At 37.3% G+C, this 27,827-nt stretch overlaps 1 protein-coding gene across 4 annotated transcripts in view; it reads left to right on the forward strand.

Annotated features, from left to right (window-relative positions):
• Positions 1–27,827, forward strand: part of LOC306856328 (ankyrin repeat and KH domain-containing protein 1-like) — a 58,989-nt gene that overhangs the window by 9,228 nt on the left and 21,934 nt on the right. For 2 of the 4 annotated variants that reach the window (XM_079395553.1, XM_079395552.1), the window contains exons 2-5: positions 19,759–19,912; positions 26,071–26,227; positions 26,528–26,675; positions 27,664–27,811. In XM_079395553.1, coding sequence (XP_079251679.1) covers positions 19,759–19,912; positions 26,071–26,227; positions 26,528–26,675; positions 27,664–27,811 — 607 coding nt within the window. Of the gene's footprint in view, positions 1–19,758; positions 19,913–26,070; positions 26,228–26,512; positions 26,676–27,663; positions 27,812–27,827 lie in introns of all 4 variants that reach the window. The other 2 variants (XM_079395551.1, XM_079395550.1) reach the window with 1 other exon arrangement.

Genomic DNA, 27,827 nt, shown 5'->3' on the forward strand with positions numbered 1-27,827 from the left:
GAATTTGAGCCAGTGTTGTTGATTTCACCAAGTCATCCTATTGTTTTCATGTAAAGCCCGGCTCACACTGTGCGATTTTGGCCACGATTTGTTCGTCTGAGACAAATTTTGAAAATCCTAACATCCTAAAAGATTCCTATAATCCTAGGCTAAAATCGGTTGTCTAGATCGCTGGTTTGACATGTTCACCGACAGCCGATTAATGGCCGTTGCGATCAATTTTTTCCTCCGATTAAATTCTGGCAGTGTCAGAAGATTTCAGACACTTTCCTCAAGTTTCCTGCAGTGTGACATATCCTACGACGACCGTCAAACCAAGAACCAATAGGAGCACTGAACTTGATGACGCAATTAGCGCGACAACTTCAAACCATTCATTATTTGTAAAAAACAATATATGTACAACGTAAAGTTTACTTAAAGTTTATTTATTAAGGGGCAGGATGTTTAAACTCGAATAACAAAATTACCTCAAGTTCGCTCTGTAGAACTGGAAGTCCATAAAGTCCTTTGCCCAGCCATGACTTGCTCCACACACGTCGTCTTTTTCGTTTTTTTTTTTTTTTTAACATCAAGGCATGTAATTAATAAAACTAACGCTACACGTTGCTGTTGTTTGCTAGCTACCATTACAGCGAGAGAACGCGGGTCACGTATTGATGACGTAAAACTCCGGACAAGTCTTCTTGAGTACGTCCGTTTTTGTCGCGTCTTGACTGTCGTACAGTCTGACATTAAGACAACTGAGATCCTACAGTCTGACATGGGGATCATGTTCGTACAGTGTGACAAGCAGCAATCGCAAAAGACTATTAAAAATCGCACAGTGTGAGCCTGGCTTAAGTTTAGGGTTACTAGCCCTAAACCTGTCTGCAGCCACTAGACATGTCGTTGTATGTAATAAAGAAAGTGTCCCTCCTCACTCTCGTCTTCCCTCTTGCTGGAAGTGTAGCACTCGCAGCGCAGAGATGAGGTAATGAGAGTAGGGCCCTATGATTTCCGCGATGCAGAAAACGTGGACGGAATCGCGGAATCCAGTCATAACTTAATTTACATTTTAACGCGGAATGTCACGGAATTTGTCAAAGTTTGGATGAATTAATCAAAAGTAGGTCATTACACTTAAATCAAATCGCGATATGGACTAGTATCTGTAAATATTAAGCCGCAAAAGTCGATTTAAATATGAATCCTGCATGTACTGCGCGTCTGTATGAATGGAGCAGACGCGCGGTTTTGTTTACTAACGTTACATACAGTGCGCGTGGAGCTCGCGGTGATTTCAGCGTCTGCCGTCTCAATGAGGACATGAATACATGAACTGATCTGAGAGGCACTTTATGAGCATTTTACCATTTCATTTGAGTAAAACTAGTGTCATATCATATACACAGAACATTAAAGGTATTCACGGCAACCCGTCAAAATAAAAGTTCGGTTCAACTTAAAGACATTGTGCCAGAAATAGGCTGTCTTAGGCCTACTATTATTTAGTAGAATGTACGTAATACTACTAGCCTACTACTAACTACTACTTTTGAAAAATAATAAAACTTTATTTTTTAAAGAAATAATCACCAAATATTTTAATTTTAATAGCAAATCCCCTTTATTTGCCATTAATTAAAATATAAATGAAATCAATGTTTTGACTTCATCTGATAACCAGTAACATTTAAATACACAACACAGAATTTCTGAGGGGGAAAACATTTCATAAGGCTACTGTAAGAATAAATACAAATTGTTTGCATGCGTTCAAATAATTAGACATGCTAAAACATAGAATTTGGTAACCATAAAACAAAAGGTGAGGAAAAAAATAAAACATTTCATACGGCCCTAAACATGTCATTTTTGTTACACTTTTAATAAATTAATATTAAATTGTATAAGTTTCATGATTTTAATTAATTAGACATGCTTTTTGATTAATACAATTTTATTTGACCATATAAAAAAAAAAAAAGAGTCCAGAAAAATTAAAACGAAAAAAAAAAAACGGAATCCAGAAAAATTAAAATGTAAAAAACGGAATTTAGAAAAAAAATAAAATGGAATTTGGGAAAAAATAAAACTGATTTCATAGGGCCCTATAATGAGTCACTTGTTTGGACGTAGCCTCTCGTCTTGGCCTCGCTTCTCTCTTTCTCTTTCGCTCGCTCACTCATACCCTGAGACAGATGCTTCCCAGAGTCTGAGACCAGAGCACAACAATTCCAGCCACGCCAGAGCCCTGCACATTCAAATGCTCCTGTATGCTTTTAATTACTCTTACTGCAGATGGGCTCTGCTTGACCACGCCCGGCCTCGCTGCCTTACTCACCCTGCTTTTTGGGTCAGCTCTTTTTGGCAGCCCTTCGTATTTATCTATTCTGAATTTGTTTGACCCCTCCCAGTTTCTTGGGCTTGAAACGTCAGTATGCAGAAAGGGTAATCTCTTGACATATTTATAAGTACAACCAGAATGGTGTGTTTTGGTATGTTTCTGGTGGTGGCCTCCTAGGTTTTGCCAAGAACCATGGTCTCATAAGTTATGGATATTGTATAAAGCTTGAAGAAACTTTCCCATTTATTTACGTTCTTTTCAACAAATGCTTAAAATGCTTGCGTCCTTCTGCCGATGTGGGTAGAATGTTGTACTAAAGTATGCAGAATAGGCATCAGAGCTTTTTGTGATCACTGCATGTTTTGAAGATTTTCAGTATTTGTTTCTTGCAATTTAAGTCTGTGAATGCATTTATTGGTGGTATGACATACAGAAAACACACACTACTGTTCAAAAGATTTGGGTTGGTAAGGTTTTTTGTTTTTGAAAGAAATCTCTTATTTGATTAGAAATTCAGTAAAAATTGGAAGTGCAAAAAAAGTGATTCTGTGACGTTGTATATTTTAACGTAATTTATTCCTGTGATGCAAAGCTGAATTTTCAGCATCATTACTCCAGTCTTCAGAAATCATTCTAATATGTTGATTTTGTGTTTAATAAACATATCAATATTGAAAATAGTTGTGCTGCTTATTTTTTTGTAAACTATATTATATGCATTTTCTTCACGATTCTTTGAATACAAAGTTCTAAACAACAGCATTTAAAGTACAATTCTTGTATAACACTATAAACATTTTTGATCAATATTATGCATCCTTGCTGAAAAAAATCTTGAACCGTAGTGTACAATAATGGGAATTCTTTCAAAGAATTACATACAATTTGTTTATAAAATTTGAAAAGCTCATAATTTGACAGCTTCATGAATGTACTTCATACTTCATAGTTTGCCTGTTTCTTTATCAAAATAACAAAGAATCTTTAACGAAACTGTTAATGAACAAGAATCATCAAATTCCTTACAAGTCGGTGTGCAAGAGGGCAGAGCAGATCCTCCTGCTGTGTGGGTGTGTGTAGGAAGTCTAGAACTTTATCAACCGTTTGCACTGGCAATAGCAAACAGATTTTAACTGAACATAATTTGATTGAAAGCGTCATCAGGGTTCGCAATATTTCTAAATCCCTGGTAGCCCTTTGGGCAGGTACTCTTCAGATTTTGGTAGCCCGAAAATTAATTTAACTAGCCCAAATAAAATAAAGACCATAAATGTAAATCAAAAACACTTTCAATACACCAATATCAAGGAAAGAGTTTTATTTGACTATTTACAAGGTATCTGCAGAATTCTTAAATCTATTTAAGGCAATTTGATTTTTTTTTTCTTAAAGACAGTTTTAAATACTTTAAATGGTATAAGGTCTTAAACTCTTCAGTTTAGTTGTATGAAATTTAAGGACCTATGGGAGCATTGTTCCCTCTAATTTTATTTCTTGCTGAGCAAAACTTTTCTCTGTTGGGCGGACATTTCAGTCACCTGAGCAAAAGCATTCTTTATACCAGACCTGTACAGCATGCACACAAACAAGTGTGTAACTTTGAACTTTAATGTGGTATTTATATTTGATTTGACCCTTGATGTAACTAAATGATGTACATTTTAGGTTACCTGAGAAAACATTTTTACTGAACAATACACCGCAGTTCAAAAGTTTGGATCAATAAAGTTTTTTAAAGAAGTTTCTTATGCTCATCAAGACTGTATCTATTTGATTTAAAAAAAAATACTGAATATTATTTCACAATGTGAAATATTATTGCAATTTAAAATAAATGTTTTCTATTTTAATATACTTTAAAATGTAATTAATTCCTGTGAAGCAAAGCACAATATTCAGAGTCACATGATCCTTTAGAAGTCAGTCTAATATGCAGATTTTTAATCAATGTTGGAAACGGTTGTACTGCTTGTTTTTTTTATACTGTTTTTTGGGACCTGTGATATTTAAAAAAAAAAAAAAAAAAAAGTTAAAAAGAACAGTTTAGTCAAAATAGAGATTTTGTTACAATATAAACTATTCAAAAGTTTAGGGTCAGAAATGTTTTTCTTTTTTAAAGATAATTTTAAAGTTTAAAGAAGGTTAAATAAACTTTATTCTGCAAGGATGTGTTAAATGGATAAAATTGATAGTAAAGACTTCTATTGTTAGAAAATATTTCTATTTTGAATAAATGCTGTTCTTTTAAACTTTTTATTAATCAAAGAATCAAAGAAAAAAGAAACACGGGTTCCAAATAAATATGAAGCAGCACAACAGTTTCAACGCTGATAATAAATCAGTATATTAGAATGATTTCTGAAGGATCATGGGACACTGAAGACTGGAGTAATGATGCTGATAATTCAGCTTTGATCTCAGGAATACATACTATTTTAAAGTATAGGTATTAAAATAGGAAACCAATATTAGATATTGCAATAATATTTCACTATATCACAGTTTTTCTGTATTATTGAAATGAATACAGCCTTGATGAGCAAGAGACTCAAAGTCAAAAACCTGATAAATAATTGACCTTGTTTTTGAGTCTATAATATAGGCCTAACATAATATATTATCTAAACAAACTATTTAAACTGATAGAATAGAATAAGTTAAATCTGTAAGTTAAATATAAAAAAAGTGAACATATGAATTCTTCTATAGCTGTCTAAACATCGTTATGAAGTACAGTTTGTACAATACTCTTGTGTGTGACTGTACATGTTTCAGAGTTTTGTTACCCATCCTCCGCTATTTCCAGCACTTAATCAAGCCACTCTTCTTTAATACATGAGGACGTTTTATTTCACATGTCATTGCGTTGTCTCTCGTGTTGAGCGCACTTCAACCATTGAATATTCAGTTTCTACAGCGACTCGTTTGGTGCACATCGTTCTCTTTCTATGAAACCTGTAAACCACATTCACCGGCTCTAACTCTGTCGTGACATCAGCTCTATAGCGGTTTGCCCGAGCATTGCTATTCTTTGCTTTTTACTGGCGGCATTTAATCAAATGGCTTCCCAACTCATATTTGTGTGCGCGAGGCACATTATATCTTCTGCGCGTCTGCGGTGGAAGAAGAGCGAGGTCACGCACGTGCTCAGCTTAGAGGGAACACTGCGTGGGAGCCCTGTATTTAAGGTAGCCCGTCGGGCAGGGCAGTGATACATTTTGGTAGCCCGACTGGAAAACACAATAGCCCCGGGACGTCGGGCTAGCGATTTTGCGAGCCCTGGTCATGTACATCATATGCCTCCTGCTCTGTTTACATGCAGCAAGTGCTTACAACTGGATTATTTAAGCATGCTTCTCTTTTTCTTTTTTCCTTATTTATATTTGCATTTCAAAATCAAAGTAATCCTTTTGGGCACATCAGGCATTGTTTGAGCACCCTCAGATGTCATGCTGGCTTTGAAGGGTTCTGTGGCTTACCACAGGGACAATTAAAAACTCATACAAGGTTACCGTGCTATATTAGTCTGAAAGGAATGAGTGTCATTTAGCATTTATTTTGATTGATGTATGAAAGTTTCACATCAATGCAAAATAAAATTGTATAACATGGACTATTTATTGTGAGTCTCATATCAGTATTTAAAGTATTAATATTAGCACAGTTAACTTTTCTACCCTCATATGAGCGATGACCAAAGTTCATGTAGCATGATATGAGCTCTGCACAGATCTGGACAAATAAAGATTGTTATAAAGATTAAAAATACACAATAGTTACTTCATCACAAAACAATGTATTGTCGATTTGTATTGTATAGATTTAAACGTTGTGGTAAGTTTTGTTTAAAAAAAACAAAAATAAAGTCAGTCAGCAGGAAAGTGTGTGTGTGTAGCTCACATGCTAACTCCTGCTAGCCTTAATTAGCTTTTATTCAGCAAAGATGCATTAAAATAGTTCAAAAGTGACAGTAAAGACTTTTATAATGTTTTAATTCAAGGCTATCACTGGGCGGTATATTGAGTTTGTATGATATATCGATATATTCTTTATAAGCGATACGATATAAGGCAATTCCGTTCATATCGATATACAGTACGTTAGTTTGAAACGAGCGCATCTGAAAATATAGCGGAGGACACAGACTGAGCTGCTGCGGAGAAAGTGCACAATACAATTTGTTCTAAACATGTGACAACCTTTATATGAAGGGCTTTAAAAAACTTGTAAGATATAGAAGCCTATAGTTTAGTTTCAGTTTAAAGCGGCTCGCCCCGTCAGATGCTCTGACAGAAAGGCTGCGTGTGCCGCTGACAGAGACTCTCTTACCCATTTTCCACCAAGGCAGCTCCAGTGCTGGTTCGGAGCCAGAGCCTAGTTTCAAACCGGTTCTTTGTTTTTCGACACCCAAAGCACCAGCTCCGAACCAGGAAAAGCGTTTCGTAAGTAGCACCAAAACATTGCTGGGCTAGAAGGAAGAACCGCTTGCATCAGGGGCTGGGGGCAGGGTTACCGTGACCAACAAGACGAACAGAAACTTGGACCGCCATATTTGAAATGGCAGCTAAACGCTAACACATTTGATTCGCCGTGTTTGGATGCCGATGTAGGTTCGCAAAGCCATGAACATCAATAGCAACGCAACGTCTGCCATTGCTGATAGTTTGTTTAGGCTTGTCCGGGATAGATCGGCGCTGCGCGGACCGTTCGGTGCGAGGCATCGGGGTGCTGCGGGAGCGACTGGAAAGCAGACGGCTCTTTAAGCTTTTGGATCGCTCTCACGGTGCTTTAGTGTGCCGACCGATTGGTCTGCGTGGCGCTTATGCACCTCGAACAAGCCTGTTGTGCTGTGCTAATGAACCGAAACATGAAACGTATTCAGTGACGTAAGACCTGGCTCTGTATTGGCTCTCTAGTCTGGAAAAGCAACCGGTTCTTAAAGGGTTCGCCAGTCGAACCAACTAAGAACCGTCTATAGCACTGGCTCTGAACTAGCACCTGGAACTGCTTTGGTGGAAAAGGGGTATCTGTTTAACGTGTTTGAGATGTGCTGTTTTCCTTAATGCATAGCTTACATTTCACAGGTCTATTCTCCATCTGTAAATGTTAGAAAGCCATGGAAATATTTCCATTTTGCTGTCAGAAGTGCATGAGCCTACTGCTTTGAGATTCTCCGCTAAACTTCAGACTTCATTGAACGAGCGCAATGTAATAGGAGCGCAATAATTCTAACTATACATTTTGCTGAAATATTTGTAGTTGATATACAAATGTGACGCATGTAGAATTTTAAACCTACAAGTGTATTTTTATGATAGCTAGGGGTGGGAGAAAAAAATTGATTCACCTAACTATCGCGATTCTTTTTTTTTTTTTTTTTTTACAATTTTAAAAATCGATTGTTTACCTCAGAATCGATTTTTATTTCATTATTTTATTTCTCCTAAGAGGTGAAGTTAGCGCTCTGTAATTCCAACAGAGGGCGAAATGTATAGGTATTTCCCAACTGCCGGGAAAATATGACTAAACATGACTGAAACAGTAGGCAACGTAGCACTTTATTTTATTTCAGAAAGTATTTTTTCTGCTCATTTTGTTGAATATTTGACACTTATATTCATGTGCAAGTTCAGGGTTCAAGGTACTTTAAATATACACTGTGTATGTGTATGCTTCAGAAGTAAAAGTTTAGAAAGATGTGATGCATTGTTTTTGTTAATGACTCTTCATATACAGTCTCTTTTAAGGGTATAATAAACAATTTCCCATTGTCTAGTCTTTAAGCAAACAAAAATCACAATAAATTGTAATATTGAATTGCAATAGTAATTGCTAAGATGTGGGGGTTTTTTTTAAACAGTGGCAGTCTGTATATTAAGTGTATCATTCAACTTTTTCCCATGGTCTAGAGTTAAAAACAAATCGCAACACACAGTAATATCGAATCGCAATACTTGTAGAATCGAAATTCTTTAATAAATCGCAATACATATCGTATCGGCACCCAAGTATCGTGATAGTATCGAATCCGGAGGTAGGTGTATCGTCCCATCCCTAATGATAGCACTGACTGTAATGGGGTAATCAAAATTGACTAGTTTAGTAAATTTAACTTCTATTTTAAAAGCATTATTTTTGTTTTTAGATTTCAATGTTACAGTGTTAGAATGTAATGTGATTTTAACCCTTATTTAACAATGTATGCCTATGGTTACATTCACTTTATTTGTTTAATCCAAATACAAAAGCCTATAAATACCGAGATATATACCGTAATCAGCCAAAAAATACAGAGATATTAACTTTTGCTCATATCTCCCAGCCCTAGGCTATCACCAGATCAGCATATCAGAATGATTTCTGAAACTTTTGAAACACCAGAAGTCTGTTCTGTACGGGATGATTACTTTTTATTTTACCTTAAAATTACATTGACTTAATTTGATTTAAAAAGCACCTACTGTAGCATCTGTGTTTTACTCGTTGCACTAAACATTATTTGATTTAATATTTTGGAATAACTTATTCATATAGCCTACTTTGGTTTTATTTAGTTTCAGGGGTAAATACCTTTTTTCTTTACACCAAATTTAAAAAAAGAAAATAAATGCTGAATGCTGATTAAGTAACATTTTTGTTTGGACTGTTGAATGTGTGTTGATTGGATTGTAACTATGCAGTTGTTGCCTTCAATTTCACATGGTTACAATTAATGTTTTCATTTAAGGCCAGTTTTATGTAATTTCAACCTAATTTAAAAGCAAGAGCTAAATGCTGATGTCAGGACCATCTATATTTGTATTGAATGTACTTACTGCGCAGTTACTGCCTTTAATTTCAGATGGTTACAGTTATTGTTTTCAATAGCCAAAAGCCAGTTTGGCCTATTAAATACCAAATAAACATCTTGTTTATGTATACTTTCATTCATTCTTGTTTGTTGATTTAAAAAAAAAAAAAAAAAAAAATCAGTTCGGAATCGGCCAGTTTGCTTGTAAAAAAAAAAAAAAAAATAGATATCGGAATCGGCCATGAAAAATCATGATCGGTGCATCGGACTTCGCTCAATGAAACAATCCTACCGACCACAAACTTTTGAACGTCTGTGTATTTCTGTCCATCTCGGACTGTGACCGTCATGGGATCTGAGTTCAATTTTGCTGAGTTGGACCTGGCTGAACTTTTGATGTCCCTCATATTACCAGTGTAAGATGTAAAGGTTCATTGCTAGGAGATGCTTTGACACTAGTCTGTATTTATATTCTTCTTACTGGTGGGAAAATCTTGTAGCAAATAAGGGGAATGGTCATCGATTTTAGTCTTTCCTTTTGTCTTTAAAAATTTTAGTATACTTGTACTTTCAGAAAATGCTTCTCATGGCTTTGGAGAGCACCGTGCTGGTCTGGTCTTCTCAGGCTTAGCCGTCACCGAGCTCCTGCCTATGCTGACAAGCAGCCCAGTTCCTCCCAGTAACCCACAGTGTGGGTCGCCCTGCCTAGTGGGTGTTAAGGAAGGTGTGCGAAGGTCAAGGGCAAAAGGGAGAGGAGGAGGGGGAAACCCGCTGATCAGCTCATCTTAATGCTTACAGTAATTCCTCACAGGCTCAGCGTCTAAATAGCACGCAGCTCTTTCTCCCAGCTGCGTTTTAGAGGGGGGGTGGGCCTAATGGCTGATGTGAACTTTGTGACTAGTGCCCTCATTTGTGTTAATTGCCTTTTCATGTTCAAGGGGACACACACCAGGGCTGTTGTTGTTATTGTTACACTGGCTTGTGTAATAGACATTTTAACACGTAAAAACCTGTTTTGTGAATCTTATTGTGAGTGATATGTTCATCTGTGTGTGTTCAGGGCTCCAGACTGCAACCAAATGGAAACTGAAAGCATAACAAAACAGTGCTACTCGTTTGAACTGCGCAGCGCTTGTGGAGTGTAGAGCCTGGTTTATACTTGCCACTTCAGCAGGAGTGCGAAGGTGTACGCAGCAAAAATGATGCGACTATTGAGGAAACGACGGATGGCTTTGAAGCGAAAGCAAAGTAAAAGACCTCTTCTTAAACCAGAGGTGGTGAACATGTTGGTATTCTTGTGGGAAAAAACATGCAAGCACTGTCACCGACAGCAGGGCTTACAATATTTCTAAATCCCCGGTAGCCCTTTGGGCAGGTACTCTTCAGAGTTTGGTAGCCCGAAAATTTATTTAACTAGCCCAAATAAAGAATTTTTTTTTTTTATTACTATTTTTTTTAAAATATAGAAAATCAGATAGGAGTCTAATTGTCAATGAAAAATATTTTCAATACACAAATATCAACAAATATGAAGGAAGGAATTTTATTTCACTATTTACAAGGTATCTGCCGAATTTTAAAAAATAGATTTAAGGCAATTTATGACCCATTTTGAGAGCTGCACAAGTAAAATGAACAGTATGAGCGGGGTTGGACAATGTCTTTGGTAACATACAGTATTAAGCCATAAAATTAGATGATTTACAGTTCAGATACAGGTTTTCACAAAAACAAAAATCTTATACAACTGCATTTCAGCCTTTAGACCATTTTTATGAAAAGGGATAAATCAAGCATATAAATTATATTAAATTAAAACAAATAAATAGTCTAATTGTTTATATTTTTAAGGCACATTAACTTCTTTCTCATTTACAACACTGTGTTTGCTGCTTAAAAACATGGGTCGACATTTGCATTGATCTGACAATAAACAGCAAGAAAGGCTTATTGGAAATGCAAATTCATTCTATGCTACGAGGTGGCGCTTTAGGAGCGGCTTAATATAGCGGTTTCCAGTACACTTAGCAGCACCGTCCTCGCTCAAACTCTGCTTTATCAGTTATTATGGGTAAGATAAAATGAAAATGCCAACGACACGTTTCTGAGGACAGTCGGTTCCCTTCAGATAGCCTACATTCACATAAAAACATCCGTGCCGTGTTTTGACTTGAAACGTGCAGTGCTCATATTTATTCAATGACATCATTGCCTTTTGAAGTTTAATCCTTCTTGTCTTTCCGTCCCCAACTGTAAGACCTCTTGAAATTATAATTAATTTCTTATACCATTTAACGTTACAACTAAATTGAAGAGTTTTTAAGGACCTGTGGGAGCCCTGTATTTTAAGGTAGCCCGTTGGGCAGGGAGGTGATACATTTTGGTAGCCCGACTGGAAACGGGACGTCAGGCTAGTGATTTTGCAAGCCCTGGACAGCAAGTTTAGTTTTACTTTTTCTTTTTGTTTTCATTTTGAAAAGCTTGTTATCTTTGCTGTTTACCTCACATTAAAGGAACACTCCACTTTTTTTTTTTGAAAATAGGCTCATTTTCCAACTCCCCGAGAGTTAAACAGTTGAGTTTTAATGTTTTTGAATCCATTCAGCCGATCTCCGGGTCTGGCGGTAGCACTTTTAGCATAGCTTAGCATAGATAATTGAATCTGATTAGACCATTAACATCTCGCTCAAAAATTGACCAAAGAGTTTCGATATTTTTCCTATTTAAAGGGTCATGAAACCCCAGACTACTTTTTTTTTTTTTTAGATTTTAGCAGAGGTTTTTGTGTTGCACATCATAGAAGATAATGTTAGCATCCGATCATTTTAACTGTTGGAGAAAACTGGTTAATTTTAAGCTTTTTTGCGCTATTTTCATCTTCTGTGTTTAAAATCTACATTGTATTGACGTCACGATTTGTGACATGGCAGTGAACTATAATACATCGATGACACGTCGGTGTCTATTACATTATTCATGAGACTGCGTGTTCTTATCCTATGAGAAGACGCTTCACTTAATTATTTACAACAGCGTGTGTTGATTTGCTATGACCGAACCAGAGCCGTTGAGAATCAGACTGTGAGATGACATCGTGCACATTAACCACTGATCTATATATAACTATATAATCTCGATTATAGATCAGTGACATTAACGGAGAGAAACGTTCATGGATCGAAGGAGTGTTTGTTTTTTATTTGTAATAAGAGTTCGGCACAAAAGCGATTCATTCACTTAATGAGTGTAACCGTTTTTACAGCTTTATATACAGTGGGTACGGAAAGTATTCAGACCCCCTTCAATTTTTCACTCTTTGTTATATTGCAGGCATTTGCTAAAATCATTTAATTTTTTTTCCTCATTAATGTACACACAGCACCCCATATTGACAGAAAAACACAGAATTGTTGACATTTTTGCAGATTTATTAAAAAAGAAAAACTGAAATATCACATGGCCTTAAGTATTCAGACCCTTTGCTCAGTATTTAGTAGAAGCACCCTTTTGATCTAATACAGCCATGAGTCTTTTTGGGAAAGATGCAACAAGTTTTTCACACCTGGATTTGGGGATCCTCTGCTGTTCCTCCTTGCAGATCCTCTCCAGTTCTGTCAGGTTGGATGGTAAACGTTGGTGGACAGACATTTTTAGGTCTCTCCAGAGATGCTCAATTGGGTTTAAGTCAGGGCTCTGGCTGGGCCATTCAAGAACAGTCACGGAGTTGTTGCGAAGCCACTCCTTCGTTATTTTAGCTGTGTGCTTAGGGTCATTGTCTTGTTGGAAGGTAAACCTTCGGCCCAGTCTGAGGTCCTGAGCACTCTGGAGAAGGTTTTCATCCAGGATATCCCTGTACTTGGCCGCATTCATCTTTCCCTCGATTGCAACCAGTCGTCCTGTCCCTGCAGCTGAAAAACACCCCCACAGCATGATGCTGCCACCACCATGCTTCACTGTTGGGACTGTATTGGACAGGATGATGAGCAGTGCCTGGTTTTCTCCACACATACCGCTTAGAATTAAGGCCAAAAAGTTCTATCTTGGTCTCATCAGACCAGAGAATCTTCAGGTGTTTTTTAGCAAACTCCATGCGGGCTTTCATGTGTCTTGCACTGAGGAGAGGCTTCCGTCTGGCCACTCTGCCATAAAGCCCCGACTGGTAGGGGCTTTGGGGGAGTCGTGGCCTAATGGTTAGAGAGTCGGACTCGTAATCGAAAGGTTGCGGGTTCGAGTCCCCGGCCGGCAGGGATTGTAGGGAGTGAATGTCCAGCGCTCTCTCCACCCTCAATACCACGACTGAGGTGCCCTTGAGCAAGGCACCGAACCCCCAACTGCTCCCCGGGCGCTGCAGCATGGCTGCCCACTGCTCCGGGTGTGTGTTCACGGTGTGTGTGTGTGTGTGTGTGTGTGTGCATTTGTTCACTACTCACTGCTGTGTGTGTGCACTTGGATGGGTTAAACGCAGAGCACCAATTTCGAGTATGGGTCACCATACTTGACAATGCGTCACGACTTTACTTTACTTTACTTTAGAGGGCTGCAGTGATGGTTGACTTTCTACAACTTTCTCCCATCTCCCGACTGCATCTCTGGAGCTCAGCCACAGTGATCTTTGGGTTCTTCTTTACCTCTCTCACCAAGGCTCTTCTCCCCCGATAGCTCAGTTTGGCCGGACGGCCAGCTCTAAGAAGGGTTCTGGTCGTCCCAAACGTCATCCATTTAAGGATTATGGAGGCCACTGTGCTCTTAGGAACCTTAAGTGCAGCAGAATGTTTTTTGTAACCTTGGCCAGATCTGTGCCTTGCCACAATTCTGTCTCTGAGCTCTTCAGGCAGTTCCTTTTGACCTCATGATTCTCATTTGCTCTGACATGCACTGTGAGCTGTAAGGTCTTATATAGACAGGTGTGTGGCTTTCCTAATCAAGTCCAGTCAGTATAATCAAACACAGCTGGACTCAAATGAAGGTGTAGAACCATCTCAAGGATGATCCGAAGAAATGGACAGCACCTGAGTTAAATATATGAGTGCCACAGCAAAGGGTCTGAATACTTAGGACCATGTGATATTTCAGTTTTTCTTTTTTAATAAATCTGCAAAAATGTCAACAATTCTGTGTTTTTCTGTCAATATGGGGTGCTGTGTGTACATCAATGAGGAAAAAAAATCGATTTTAGCTTAACCTGTTACCGTTCACCAGAGCGACCTCACACTGAACGCTCTTTGTTTGCATGTGTCATTGTTTTCTAATAGAATAAATGAAACGGGACAAAGTTAATCTTGTCAAACTATATATCATTATGAGGGTCTAAGCCTCAAGCATCGACGACAGATCGCTGTTTTTCGATGGAAAGCTTATAAGGAATGTATTTGCTACATTTGTGTAAGCAGTAACTTACACATCCAAACACGCAGAGTAAAAAAGCAGTACGTACCTTTATCATTGTAATAACGAGCCACAAACGCGTCCACTGAAGGGTCCACAGAACAACATCCCAGCGAGCACTTTTAGTCCAGCGAAACAATAACGTTGTAATAAGGATGAATATTCCTTTGTTTACGTTTCATTTCTTCAGAGAGTTATTGTTCGTGTCCGTTATGGAATAAATTACGCTCAAAAACAGCGTCTTGGTGGTAAAAAAACAACACGGTGTTGCAGCATACGGTTTTACAAACATAATGAGACCGTCTACGGAAAAAAAAGTCTCAGAAAAGCGGAATATAGATTATTTGAATTTGGCGCTCCCTCCTGCCGGCCATGACGCGGGCTGTGACGCTGTCATCTGAGCGGGGCGTAACTTAGCGATCTGCTTTATCCATAAAAAACTGTTTTTTTTTTTTTTCTTCTACATTTTTTTTATGTGTGTGTGTGTATTGTGTGGGGAATGTGGCCGTGTCTGCATGATTATAATATGTATGGACGCACATCAGCGTGTTTATTAGCGACTCTATGACGGCTATCATTGTGATTCATTGATCAGCTATTATTGATTATATGGCCCATCTGTATGATTATCATCTGAATGGAAGCACATCAGCGTGTGTTTACTGACTCTATGACCATGTCTGGCAATATCACTTCACGTCTGGCAGTGATATTTATCATTGTAATAACGAATAACGAAGAATACTTCAGTATACATACTATATACAAAGCATTTTTTTTCTATTTTTTTTTCCTTTTTTATTACTCAAATAATTATTTTTGTATTTTTTAGTGCTCAAATAAATCTGTCTATTATTTTATAATTGAAAAACTATGCAGGAACATGTATAATGACTAAAATAGCTTGTATAATTCTGCAATCCATTTGGTGGTTATTTTTCCTCAAACAGGGGGGTGGGGGGGACTATAAATAGTTTCAGAAAAAATATTGCAGGAATCTCATTTTTCATGGTATCTTCTTCAAATTTGAAATATGAACTCATGAGACACATGGCTTTCGATCCATTACTTTTCTGGATTGCTCCAGGACTTATTTCATTAGATTAGATTCAACTTTATTGTCATTGCACATGTAAGGTACAGGGCAACGAAATGCAGTTAGCATCTAACCAGAAGTGCAATAAGCAGAGGTACAGGATATACAGTGGCTACAATATGTTACATATGTACAGAAATATACAGATAAGGCAGTAGTACTATGGATATAATTTACAAGTTTTTAAATACTATCAGTATGATATACAGATGGGTGATGTATGTACACTATGAGCAAAAACTATGAACATAATTACAAATGGATATGAATAAGCTATAAATTAAGATATATAAACACTAGTGCAATGAACATTGAAAGTGCATAGAAATAAACATTTTGAGTACATAGTACTCAGTGTGTAGATTGGTTGGTTTTTTTTGTTTTGTTTTTTTTAATCGATTTAATGATGGGGAGGGGTGAAGAGTTTGTGGTGGTGTGTGAGGGGGGTATCATTGGGCAGAGTTTAGTAGGGAAAAAGCTGTTCCTGAGTCTGCTTGTCCTTGTTCGGAGGCTCCTGAAGCGCCTCCCAGAGGGCAGTAAGTTAAACAGTCTATGGTCAGGGTGAGAGGAGTCCTTAAGAATGCCGCGAGCTCGACGTAAACAGCGTTTTCTCTGGACGTCCTCAATGGCAGGGAGTGGTGTCCCTGTGATCCGTTGGGCGGTTTTCACCACCCTCTGTAGTGCCTTGCGGTCAGCAGCTGAGCAGTTCCCATACCAGACTGTGATGCAGTTGGTCAGGATGCTTTCAATTGCACACCGGTAGAAGTTCCGCTGGATGATTGGAGACAGGTGGTTCTTCTTCAGTGTCCTAAGGAAGAAGAGGCGTTGGTGAGCCTTCTTGACTAGGCTGGATGTGTTGGTGGTCCAGGTCAGGTCCTCCGAGATGTGGGTTCCCAGGAACTTGAAGCTGGAGACACGTTCAACAACCATCCCGTTAATGTGGATGGGGTCATGCGTTCCACTTTTCTTCTTCCTGAAGTCCACAATAAGTTCCTTTTGTCTTGCTGGTGTTGAGGAGCAGGCTATTGTCAGCACACCATGCAGCCAGGTGCTGTACCTCCTCCCTGTAGGCAGTCTCATCGTTGTCTCTGAGGCCAATCACTGTGGTGTCGTCAGCAAACTTGATGATGGAGTTGGATCCATGCACAGGCCTGCAGTCATGGGTGTAGAGGGAGTAGAGAAATGTATTTTCATGTATTTGTATATGAAATAAAAAAACATTCAGTGTGGAAAAATATTTTTCAAGGCACGTCAGTGCCTATAACTTTTTATCTTTTTGAGCATTATCAACTCTGGATGATAGATAGTAAAGCCCAGAGTCTCTTCTTTCCAAAGATACCTAATTTGTTTGTGTAAGCACACTTTGTCACAAACTGTTACCATTTTAATTTAGGTAGGTTATTTTCACCTGCGAGGCCACAAATGGGGGTGAAGGTTAACAGGTTAAATGATTTCAGCAAATGGCTGCAATATAACAAAGAGTGAAAAATTTAAGGGGGTCTGAATACTTTCCGTACCCACTGTAGCTTATGTAAATGCCGCAGAATAAGCCTTAAAAGTGATCAGAGGTGGAACAGCGCGTTCATATATGTTTTCAATACAGAGAGCAAATGGTCGTGCATTTACTTGTTTTTAACTCGATGGGAGTGAAATGAAACTGTCTGAACCCAAAGTTGCTGTGTGTGGAATTATCTTGCTTGCGTGGGCATGGCTTCAGCGCAGATGAATCTGATGTTTTAAGGTGAACGTGTAGCTGTTAGTCACCGCACCGGTGTGGATGTTTACTGTACTTCGCAATCACAGATTCTAGCCTATGTCTTGGAATATATGACCCAAATAAGAATTTTCACCGTATATTGCCATCTGAACAAGTAACAAGTCTGCCACCTTTGTTCTGCCCAACTGAGGAAAAAAGCATTACCATACAGTGTTTCCCACAGACTTGGACTCTATTTGTGGCAGCATATATGCAAATTAATTCACTTTTAGAACGTGGAGAAATCGAGGTTTCCCCGGTAACAGCTGTACACAAAGCAGCACTCCGCTCACAAACGCTGCTTTCAGGCATTACATGCAAGACGAAATGAAAATGACATCCAACATTTTCTGAAGACAGTCGGTTTCCTTCAGAAATACAGTGATATAAAAACACCGCACCGTGTTTAAATTTTGAAACGTCCAGTGCTCATGTTTATTCAACGAAGTCAAAGCTATTTGAAAAAATGTATTTGTGGCGGTCAGTTTTGATATTGTGGTGGGCTGCCACAAATAAATCAATGTATGGGAAACACTGACATAAATCGTGCTACCAAGGGTGATTTAATCTAATCAAGGGTGATCGGTTAGCTCATATCACATCAAACCGTGCAAAGTATTATTATTGTTAGAGGTCGACTGATAGTGGGTTTTTACCGATACCGATAGCTAGGTTGGACCACACTGGCCGATACAGATTAATCAATTGATAGTTTTAAAAATGGATGCTGAAAGAAAACTAGTGCTTTACTATTAAAAAAAAAAAAAAGCAGTAACGGTACTGAACCATACTTTGTAAGTGAATAAAATATTATTTAATGATCAATATGATAAATAATATTAATATTTGTATTAATATTATTTATTATTTAATGATCAATGTAATAATATTAATAAAATATTATTATATTGATCATTAGTTATTTCATAGTTTGCTAATGTTAAAAGAAACTTCAAAATTTAAAAATGTAGCCTATTAGTAGCTAATAGTAATGTTGAAATGAACACACTCTAACAAGGAGCAATACTTCTACAGTTTTCATTAATGCTGCGAATGAACATTTGTTAAATATTACAATTTAATTTCAACAGTCATGCTTAAAGATGGCCATCTTTAAATATCTACACAAGGCCATAGCATTAAAATGACACGCATATGGATATTGTATGTGTACTCACACACTTTATTTGCTTCTATTTTTTAACACTTGATAATGATCTAATCAAAAAAAAAAAGTTAGTCACACTCACACACACCCCAGACGCTTTGCGTTCAGTACAAGTGGCAATCTAAAACAGTTTATTTAATCAACAAACTAACAAGTTTGCTTCAAGAATGAACAATGTGGCATAAATGAGTTTGAAGTTCGGTGTTTAAAAAAAGTGCGAAATATTACAGCGCTCTTATATGAAGCATACAGACTTAAAAGAAAAATTCTTCATGATTTCGGTGCTGATATGGTGGTGACGCGTTCATGTAACCAGAGAGTGGCGCTGCCAATAACACACCTAAAAGTTGTCACAGACAACAGAAGAACACCACATTGTCTCACGAGCAAACTGTAGATTTGCGTCAGGATTTAATCATTAACTCTAATTAACTCTTTTTTTTTTCTAATCTATGGACTATTATATTAAGTGTCGTACATTCGGTGATATTATATTAATGCTTCAGCACATTACAATCATTATATAGCTTGAGTCAAGCCTATTCCCTAATGAATTAAACAGTTTTTTAACATACAGATTGAAAGAGTGAATGGTCTCTCTCTCTCTCTGTTTATGGGTGTGTAACGTTAGTGTACTGTAGCCTATGTGTGCGTGCTTGTGGGAGAGGGGTGCGATTTTCGAATAATAATCTAATAATACTAGGCAATTTTCAAATATTATTTTTGCCTGAAATGCCCATCCCTAGTTGATTATGCCAATTAATCCGATTTAAATGCATGTGATGTTGTTCATTCAACTTTAAGTCTTGAAAAGTGAGTTTAGTTTGTGTTTTAAGTTTAGAAAAGTTTAGTTTGTGTTTCTTTGCTAGAGACAATTGCTTTGTGTCAGTGAGGGTATGACTGTACTTTGTATCCACTGGTCATTGTTGGATCATTGTGAGGCTCTTTTCATTTCATCACTTCCTGATGTATGGTATTGTCACACTGTGGCGTCGCTGTGTTCACTGGAGCAAACCATATTAATTTTTCACAAGTCAGGCCATAGTCTGCAGATTCTAACAGACACAAGTATTGCCCAGTATGTTCAAGAAACTTGTTCTGTCTTTAGATTAATTGAAATTGCATTTGTTCATTTTAATGTAAAGTGTAAGTGTGCAAGACCCCTTCCTTTGCCCTTTTTCTTGTTTGGTAAATAATATGAGCACGGTTGCTGACATTGTATCTTTCCATGCAGGTGGAATCGTTCATACTAGACCAGGAGGATCTGGATAACCCCGTACTAAAGACCGCTTCAGAGCTACTCCTATCCAGCGCAGCAGACGGAGCTGACCTCAGAACAGTAGACCCAGAAACACAGGCCCGGCTCGAGGCATTACTAGAAGCAGCAGGTACATCCTCCAGCCGACCCTGATGTGATCGCATTAAGCCTAATGATTTATCCTGTGTCTCTGCATGCATGTGCTCACAAATTCTGTGTTTATTCAACGTCTTCACAGTGCTGAGCATGAGTCGCGCTTTCAGTTTCTGTGTTTTAGACTTGAGTGCAAAGATTTGCATTTTTTTTAAGATTTGTTACGAATTGCTTTTTGTTGTAATTTGTTTCCACAAAATCACCATAGAATCATAAATATTCCGTGCAACTAACTAAACAACTAACTGATTATAATCAATAAAAATAATCAGCGACAAATTTCATTAACTGCACAGAAAATTTCTCTAAAAGATGCATTTGATTACTTGTTTTGTTACTTTATATCGTAACCTTTTATACAGTACCGTTCAAATGTTTGTGGTTGGTCAGAATTGTATGTTTTGAAAATTTTCTTATGGTCAACGGTGCATTTATTGTGAAATATTATCACAATTTAAAATAACAATTTTCTGCCTTGATATACTTTAAAATATAACTAATCAATAACTCTGACTATATCAACACGCAGTGCCATTGACAAAAGATGAGACTAAATTGTTTAACAAATAAAAACTGTACCAAAACAAAATATTACTGACTGCTATAACTCTGCTACGTAAGCTTTCGTGTTTACAGTTGCCAGATACCAAGAGTCCAAATCCCCAAATCAGAGCTTCTCTGTTAAAAGGATACATTTTCTGCCTGGTGTTTTACTTAATTGTTGTAATCTGGCAACCATGCACATATTCACTCTACATGACATGTTTATTAGTGTAACAATTATACAACATGATTAAAATTCGTTGATTTCGTTGACTAAAACTAGACTAAACAAAAACAGGTCAAGGTTGACTAAATATGATAAAGTAAATTTGACACAGGACTAAGACTAAATTAAAAAATGTCTGACAAAGTTAACATATTTTCAGCCATTATTCCAGTCTTAAGTGTCACATGATCCTTCAGAAACTATTTTAATATGCTGATTTGATGTTCAAGAATTAAACAATTTTCCTGACCTCAAACATTTTTGTTTATACATGTATAAAGTATTATAATGATTTCATTTTGCACATTGTTTTAAAAGAGAGCATTGGGTAAGATGAATATCCAATTTATTGAGGAAATAATAATTGATTTTCAAAATATTTGTGGGTTGTAGCCCTAACAAAAAAAGCAGTTCTTTTTAAAAGCAAAGTATTAATCTGTTTCTCTTACGTGTGACATTTATTATGAAAAGAAACAAAGTGCTGTATCTGGTTCTCTCCGCTAAAGAGTTCACGATTAAAGTATATATAGATCTACTACTGATTGAGCATCGCAGGCAGTTTGAGTTCACACGCAGAAATATCTGTATTCGGAGAGTTAGCGCCTAATATAGCTCTGCAAATCCTTAAAACCTGTTTATTTTTACATTCTTTACATCCTGTAGCGTTTCTAGTCCTTATGGCCCAGAGTGAGCTTTCGTCGCATGTGAGTGCTGACATGTTAATGATCTATGGCACTGTGTAAAGGGTCTTGGGAGGGCTAAGGGTCAGTGTGACATGGTTTGTGCGCAGAGCATTTCATAATGTTGTATAAATTGGGAAATTGGTGGCTGATGGTACATGGCACCAAGTTTTGCCATGTTCTGTTGACCTAGTCATAGTGCGTTATGCCATTGTGTGTGCTTGTTTGGGATGAGTTGGTTTGGGTGAGGCCCAGCATGTTAGGCCTGATTCTCTACACCGGCCTGGCCTGCCCCGCCCCATGAGCGGATGGTTATCTCACAGAGGAACCAAAGGGGAGATTAGTGGCAACAATGAATTTCCATACAACAGCAGCAGCCTCACTCATGACTCAGCACTGGCCTTTAGTACACTTGTGTACTGTCTGTCTGTGCATCTTCATTTTTGTCAATGAGCATCTCTGTTGCTTTCTCCATCTGTGCAGAGCTTGTGGACTTATGTCTTTTGTTTTTGTTTGGTCGTTTGTATCTGTACGCTGTCGTATTGTCTTTTTCACTTGATTGTGCACTCATTATGCTGTTCATAAGTTACCTACTGTTTACACGCGCTTTGTTTTCATTCCACCTGCACCGCACTATTGTGACTGAACTAGGGGTCGACCGATTATCGGCCTGGCCGATTATTGGCACCGATATTAAGCATTTTTATGATAATCGGCATCGGTCATTTTCAAAACCGATGTGCCGATAAAATTATTTAATTTTGAAACGCGCTATTTGGCTCTGATGCAGCCTGTCGGAACTCACCACTCTGTGGCCTAGAGCAGTCTCCGCCCACCGCGCATCTGATTTGTTGAGAGTCAGGAGTCTGACCAATCAACGTGGAAGACTAAAGGCGCTCTCACACCGAAAGCGCTTGCTAGCTGGTACTGCTTCATCACGCATCAGTTCTCTCTCAAAGGCAGCAGCAGACCTTGCTCAAGTTGCAATAAATTACAATCCACTACACTGAAGTTGTAAAAACCTCAATTTTATGTATTTATGGTTTCCGCGATAGGGGAAACGCAGGGGGAATCGCGGTATCCAGTCATATGGAATTTACTGTATAACGCGGAGTCACGGAATTAGTCAAAGTTTGGATGAATTAATCAAAAGTAGGTCAGTACACTTAAATCGACTCATGATATGGACTATCTGTAAACATTAAGCTGCAAAAAGACTATTTAAATATGAATTCTGCATGTTCGGCGTGTCTCTGTATATGTGAAAGGCACAGACGCGCGGTTTTGACACACACACACACACACACACACACACACACACACACTGAAGTGCGCACGCTCGCGGTGTTTTCCGCATCTGCCATGTCACTAAATGAGGACATAAATACATGAACATCATCCCCAGAACTGCTCTGAGAGTTACTTCATGAGCATTTGACTGTTTCGTTTGAGTAAAACGATCGTCATATCATAAATAGGCTACAGAAACTTAAGAGGTCCTCATGGCAACCCGTCAAAATAAAAGTTCGGTTTATTTACTAATGCTACTACAATTATTACAACTTTTGTTTAAAAGAACAATCACACAATACGCTATTTCTTACATGTTTTAATTTTAATAGTAAACACATTTGTTTGCCAAAAAATAGTTCAACTCTCATTTGATTAAAAGATAAATTAAATTAATGTTTTATGCCTTCATTTGCACTGCTCTGTAAATGAAAACTAATGGAAATTACTGTCACATAAGCCAAGACTAAGATACTGTCACATAGGCCAAGATTAAGTTACTGTCACATAGGCCAAGATTAGGATGACGGAAATTGGGACATTTCAATAGGCTATTGAACCAAGTGAGCCAATAACAGGCTATTAGTGTTATAGTTTCATTAAAATAGTTGCGGTCTTCTTTGCAACTTCTACAATGGAGCTATGAAGACAATTAAATTATTTACACGTATTATATACATTGCGCTTTTTAAATTAATCAATTGATGTGCATTAGATGATGAATTGAATAGTCCCCTCTTGTAGGTTATGATTTAGTCAACCGAAAATAATTAATGAAGAATTATGAGAGGTTATGCTATTACACATACATTTCTAACATGTAAATTATTGAAGCCAAATACTTACATTTCCCCAAGCTGTTTAGCTGTAGTATTTAGTATTCATAGGCTTAATCATGAAGCATACAGTGGCCCCACTTTTAACTCTCTCTTTATATATTACCCTTGTTGTAGATGGATGCATGGGGGAAGACAAGAGTAAGAAGTGCAACCAACACTAGGGAAGGCCGTTTTTGTCAGAGCCCTTGTTATTCTTAATTTTGACATTCATTTTCATGTTTACACCAGACATATATATCGGTTCAATATATCGGTTATCGGTCTACTTGGTCTGTAATAATCGGTATCGGCATCGGCCCTGAAAAACACATATCGGTCGACCCCTAGACTGAACACCTCCATGCCACGTGGTTTACCTGCTACCCCAAGCATTATCTATTTTGCGTCATCCTACGCTTTCATATGAAAGCAAATACTGCTCTTCCTGTTTCAGGTTAGGATCAGGTATTTAATTATCACTTGGAGTCTGAATATTGCCATTGCCTAGAGGTCATTTTCTCTAAGATTGAGGGACTGGCTATGCTCAAATTCTGCAGATTTTGTGAACATCCAAGGTAGAATTGCAAAACACAGCTTGCATTTCAAATTTGAGGTTTGGGTATGGTGCATAGCACACGAATATTAAGACATAAATGGCCCTTGTTTGAGGGAGATCAGAGGTCGACCGGTTTATGCTGAAATTAGCTTTTAAAACCAAGTAACAAAAATAGACTTTAGTTTTAATTGGTTTTATACAAATACCACTATATAGTAGTGAAATAAAACCTGTTAGCTATTTCTAGATCTATTTATCTTTCTATCCTTTTTTTTGTTTGTTTTTTACGAAGTTAAGTGACAGCATGCTAAAATACTGGTATATGTAAAAGGTGTGCATATATGGACCGATTCTCATTCAAATACACTTGGTGTATCGAAGTAGTGTGTCGCCAAACAATTAAATGTTGATGTATACACTGTTTCTAAGCTTTTGGGTCTGTTTAAAAAAACAATAAAACGTTTAAAAGAACAGCATTTATTCAAAATAGAAATATTTTCTAACAATAGAAGTCTTTACTATCAATTTTATCCATTTAACACATCCTTGCAGAATAAAGTTTAACTTTCTTTAAACTTTTTTTTAAAGTATCTTTAAAAAAGAAGAGAAATTCTGACCTCCAAATTTTGAATAGTTTATATTGTAACAAAATCTCTATTTTGACTAAACTGTTCTTTTTAACTTTTTTATATTTTAAAAATATCACAGGTCCCCCCAAAAAAAAAAAAATATATATATATATATATATATATATATATATATATATATATATATATATATATATATATATATATAATATAAAAAAAGCAGTACAACTGTTTCCAACATTGATTAAAAATCTGCATATTAGACTGACTTCTAAAGGATCATGTGACTCTGAAAATTGTGCTTTGCTTCACAGGAATTAATTACATTTTAAAGTATATTAAAATAGAAAACATTTATTTTAAATTGCAATAATATTTCACATTGTGAAATAATATTCAGTATTTTTTTTTAAATCAAATAGATACAGTCTTGATGAGCATAAGAAACTTCTTTAAAAAACTTTATTGATCCAAACTTTTGAACTGCGGTGTATTGTTCAGTAAAAATGTTTTCTCAGGTAACCTAAAATGTACATCATTTAGTTACATCAAGGGTCAAATCAAATATAAATACCACATTAAAGTTCAAAGTTACACACTTGTTTGTGTGCATGCTGTACAGGTCTGGTATAAAGAATGCTTTTGCTCAGGTGACTGAAATGTCCGCCCAACAGAGAAAAGTTTTGCTCAGCAAGAAATAAAATTAGAGGGAACAATGCTCCCATAGGTCCTTAAATTTCATACAACTAAACTGAAGAGTTTTTAAGACCTTATACCATTTAAAGTATTTAAAACTGTCTTTAAGAAAAAAAAATTCAAATTGCCTTAAATAGATTTAAGAATTCTGCAGATACCTTGTAAATAGTCAAATAAAACTCTTTCCTTTATTCGTTGATATTGGTGTATTGAAAATGTTTTTGATTGACATTTATGGTCTTTATTTTATTTGGGCTAGTTAAATTAATTTTCGGGCTACCAAAATCTGAAGAGTACCTGCCCAAAGGGCTACCAGGGATTTTGAAATTTTGCGCGCCCTGATGCCATCACAGGCATACAGGGCTATAGAAAGACTAAGGAATAACACAATCTGTATGTCTGTTTGACAAACTTAAGTTATTGGAATAATGACAGAAAATGCAATATCGGTCAACGTCTAGTAGCAATTTGATTAGCAGTCATTTCATAACCAGCCTTTTTTCTTTCACTAGTCACCTTCAGCATAATTTCTTTGAACACTTACAATGTGTTACGCCATTCTTAAACTCTGTAAGAGCTTTAAAATTTGAAGTTAAAATATTACTAAAACTGCATGGTGTGAAATGGCTTACTAGCCGTTGTATTTCCTGTGTGTGAGCGTGTTGGGCCTGTACTAACCATGGATGCATTTGTTCTTGCTGGATGGCGTGTGGTGCTGGTGTGGGGCTGGATGCTACAGGCATTGGTAAACTCTCCACTGCCGATGGCAAAGCCTTTGCAGATCCAGAGGTGTTACGCCGCTTGACGTCGTCGGTGAGTTGCGCGCTGGATGAGGCCGCCGCTGCCCTCACCCGCATGAGGGCTGAAAACACGCTCAACGCCAGCCAGGCCGACAAGTAGGCATCTTTTCTCACGCAAACATGATTTCTCCTCCTGTGTCCACACATCATGATGCAACATTCATGTTCAACCAGCAAGAATTACTTCATTGTTAAGGCTAAAAGCTAAGCACTGTTGTTAAAATGTGTTTTAATGATCACTGAATGTTTAAAGCACACTTGATATTTTGAAACCTCTGTAATTAGACACAAGCAGCTGTGTAAATCATCTTGCTCTTGCACGAGACTTCAGTTAGAGTAGTTAGCTTAGCTTCGCCTGCACAGTCACAGTAATTGTAGTAGTCTGGTTATTTTTAGCCGTAGCCTGGCTGAGGCCTGCTCAGACGGCGACGTGAATGCAGTGCGGAAGCTGCTAGACGAGGGACGCAGCGTCAACGAACACACAGAGGAGGGAGAGAGCCTGCTGTGTCTAGCCTGTTCAGCTGGATACTATGAGCTCGCACAGGTACTGTGTACAGAGTCAAACACACTTCCAATCCTGAAGCTGATGACCGATACAACAACTCGCGTGTATAAATAATAAATAAAAGTAAATTAAATAATTAAAATTAAATAAATAATGGAGAGGTGAAGGTTGTGTAATTTCTGCACCTGAAGCGGCACTGAACTGAATTAGGAAAAAGTTAAAAAATAATACTAATTTAAAAAAAAAAAAAAAACCCAGCTTGTGTAAATATTTCAAAACTTAATTTTTGAATCGTATTATGCATTGCTTTAAAGGGGATTTTCTCAGTATTCAGATTTTTTTTGCACCCATTTTCAAATCTCGGCCAAATATTGTCCTATCCTAACTAACCATACATCAATGGAAAGCTGATTTATTCAGAAATATTTAAAAAATTGTCCCTTATGACTGGTTTTATCGTCCAGGGTCACACATAGATATCCAACTTTATCTGCATACAGTATAGTATGGCAAATCTCAACTGCTTGATTGCTTGTACCATTGCAAAATATGCTATATTATCTCCTAGCTGTAATCTGCTAAATCTGACTGTAAGGCAAAATATTAATGTTACAAACATTACCATTATGAAAAATTAAATGTTATAACTAACATTATTCTGTAAAGCTGCTTTGAAACTTTAGAATGTTAAAAGTGCTATACAAAAATTACTTAGTATATTATCAGGCCCAGTATCCTTAATATTGATACCTCAAATGTAAGGTTTTATTTATGAATATTTAATATTTATACATTTATATTATTTCTAATATGTATGCGTGTGTGTATATATATTCAGTAAGTTTTATGTTTAAGTAAGGTCATGCGTCTTAAACACATGCTTGTTAATTTTTGATTGCAATTGCTTATGGTGCTGCTAGTGGTGAAGAAATTACATGCTTTACCTTTAATTTTCAGTTTTAGTATAAGCATGCTCTGTGGTTGTTTGGGGAAAGACATCTGTTGATATGAGTTTGACTGGTTGTAGGTCTTGCTGGCCATGCATGCTAACGTGGAGGACAGAGGGATCAAAGGAGACATCACGCCACTTATGGCTGCTGCAAGCGGTGGTTATGTTGACATAGTCAAACTGCTCCTAGTGCACGGAGCCGACGTTAACGCACAGTCCTCGACAGGTACAACTATTTGTTT

The sequence above is a fragment of the Barbus barbus genome (genome assembly GCF_936440315.1).
Source record: "Barbus barbus genome assembly, chromosome: 36".
In the NCBI taxonomy this organism is placed as follows: Eukaryota; Metazoa; Chordata; class Actinopteri; order Cypriniformes; family Cyprinidae; genus Barbus; species Barbus barbus.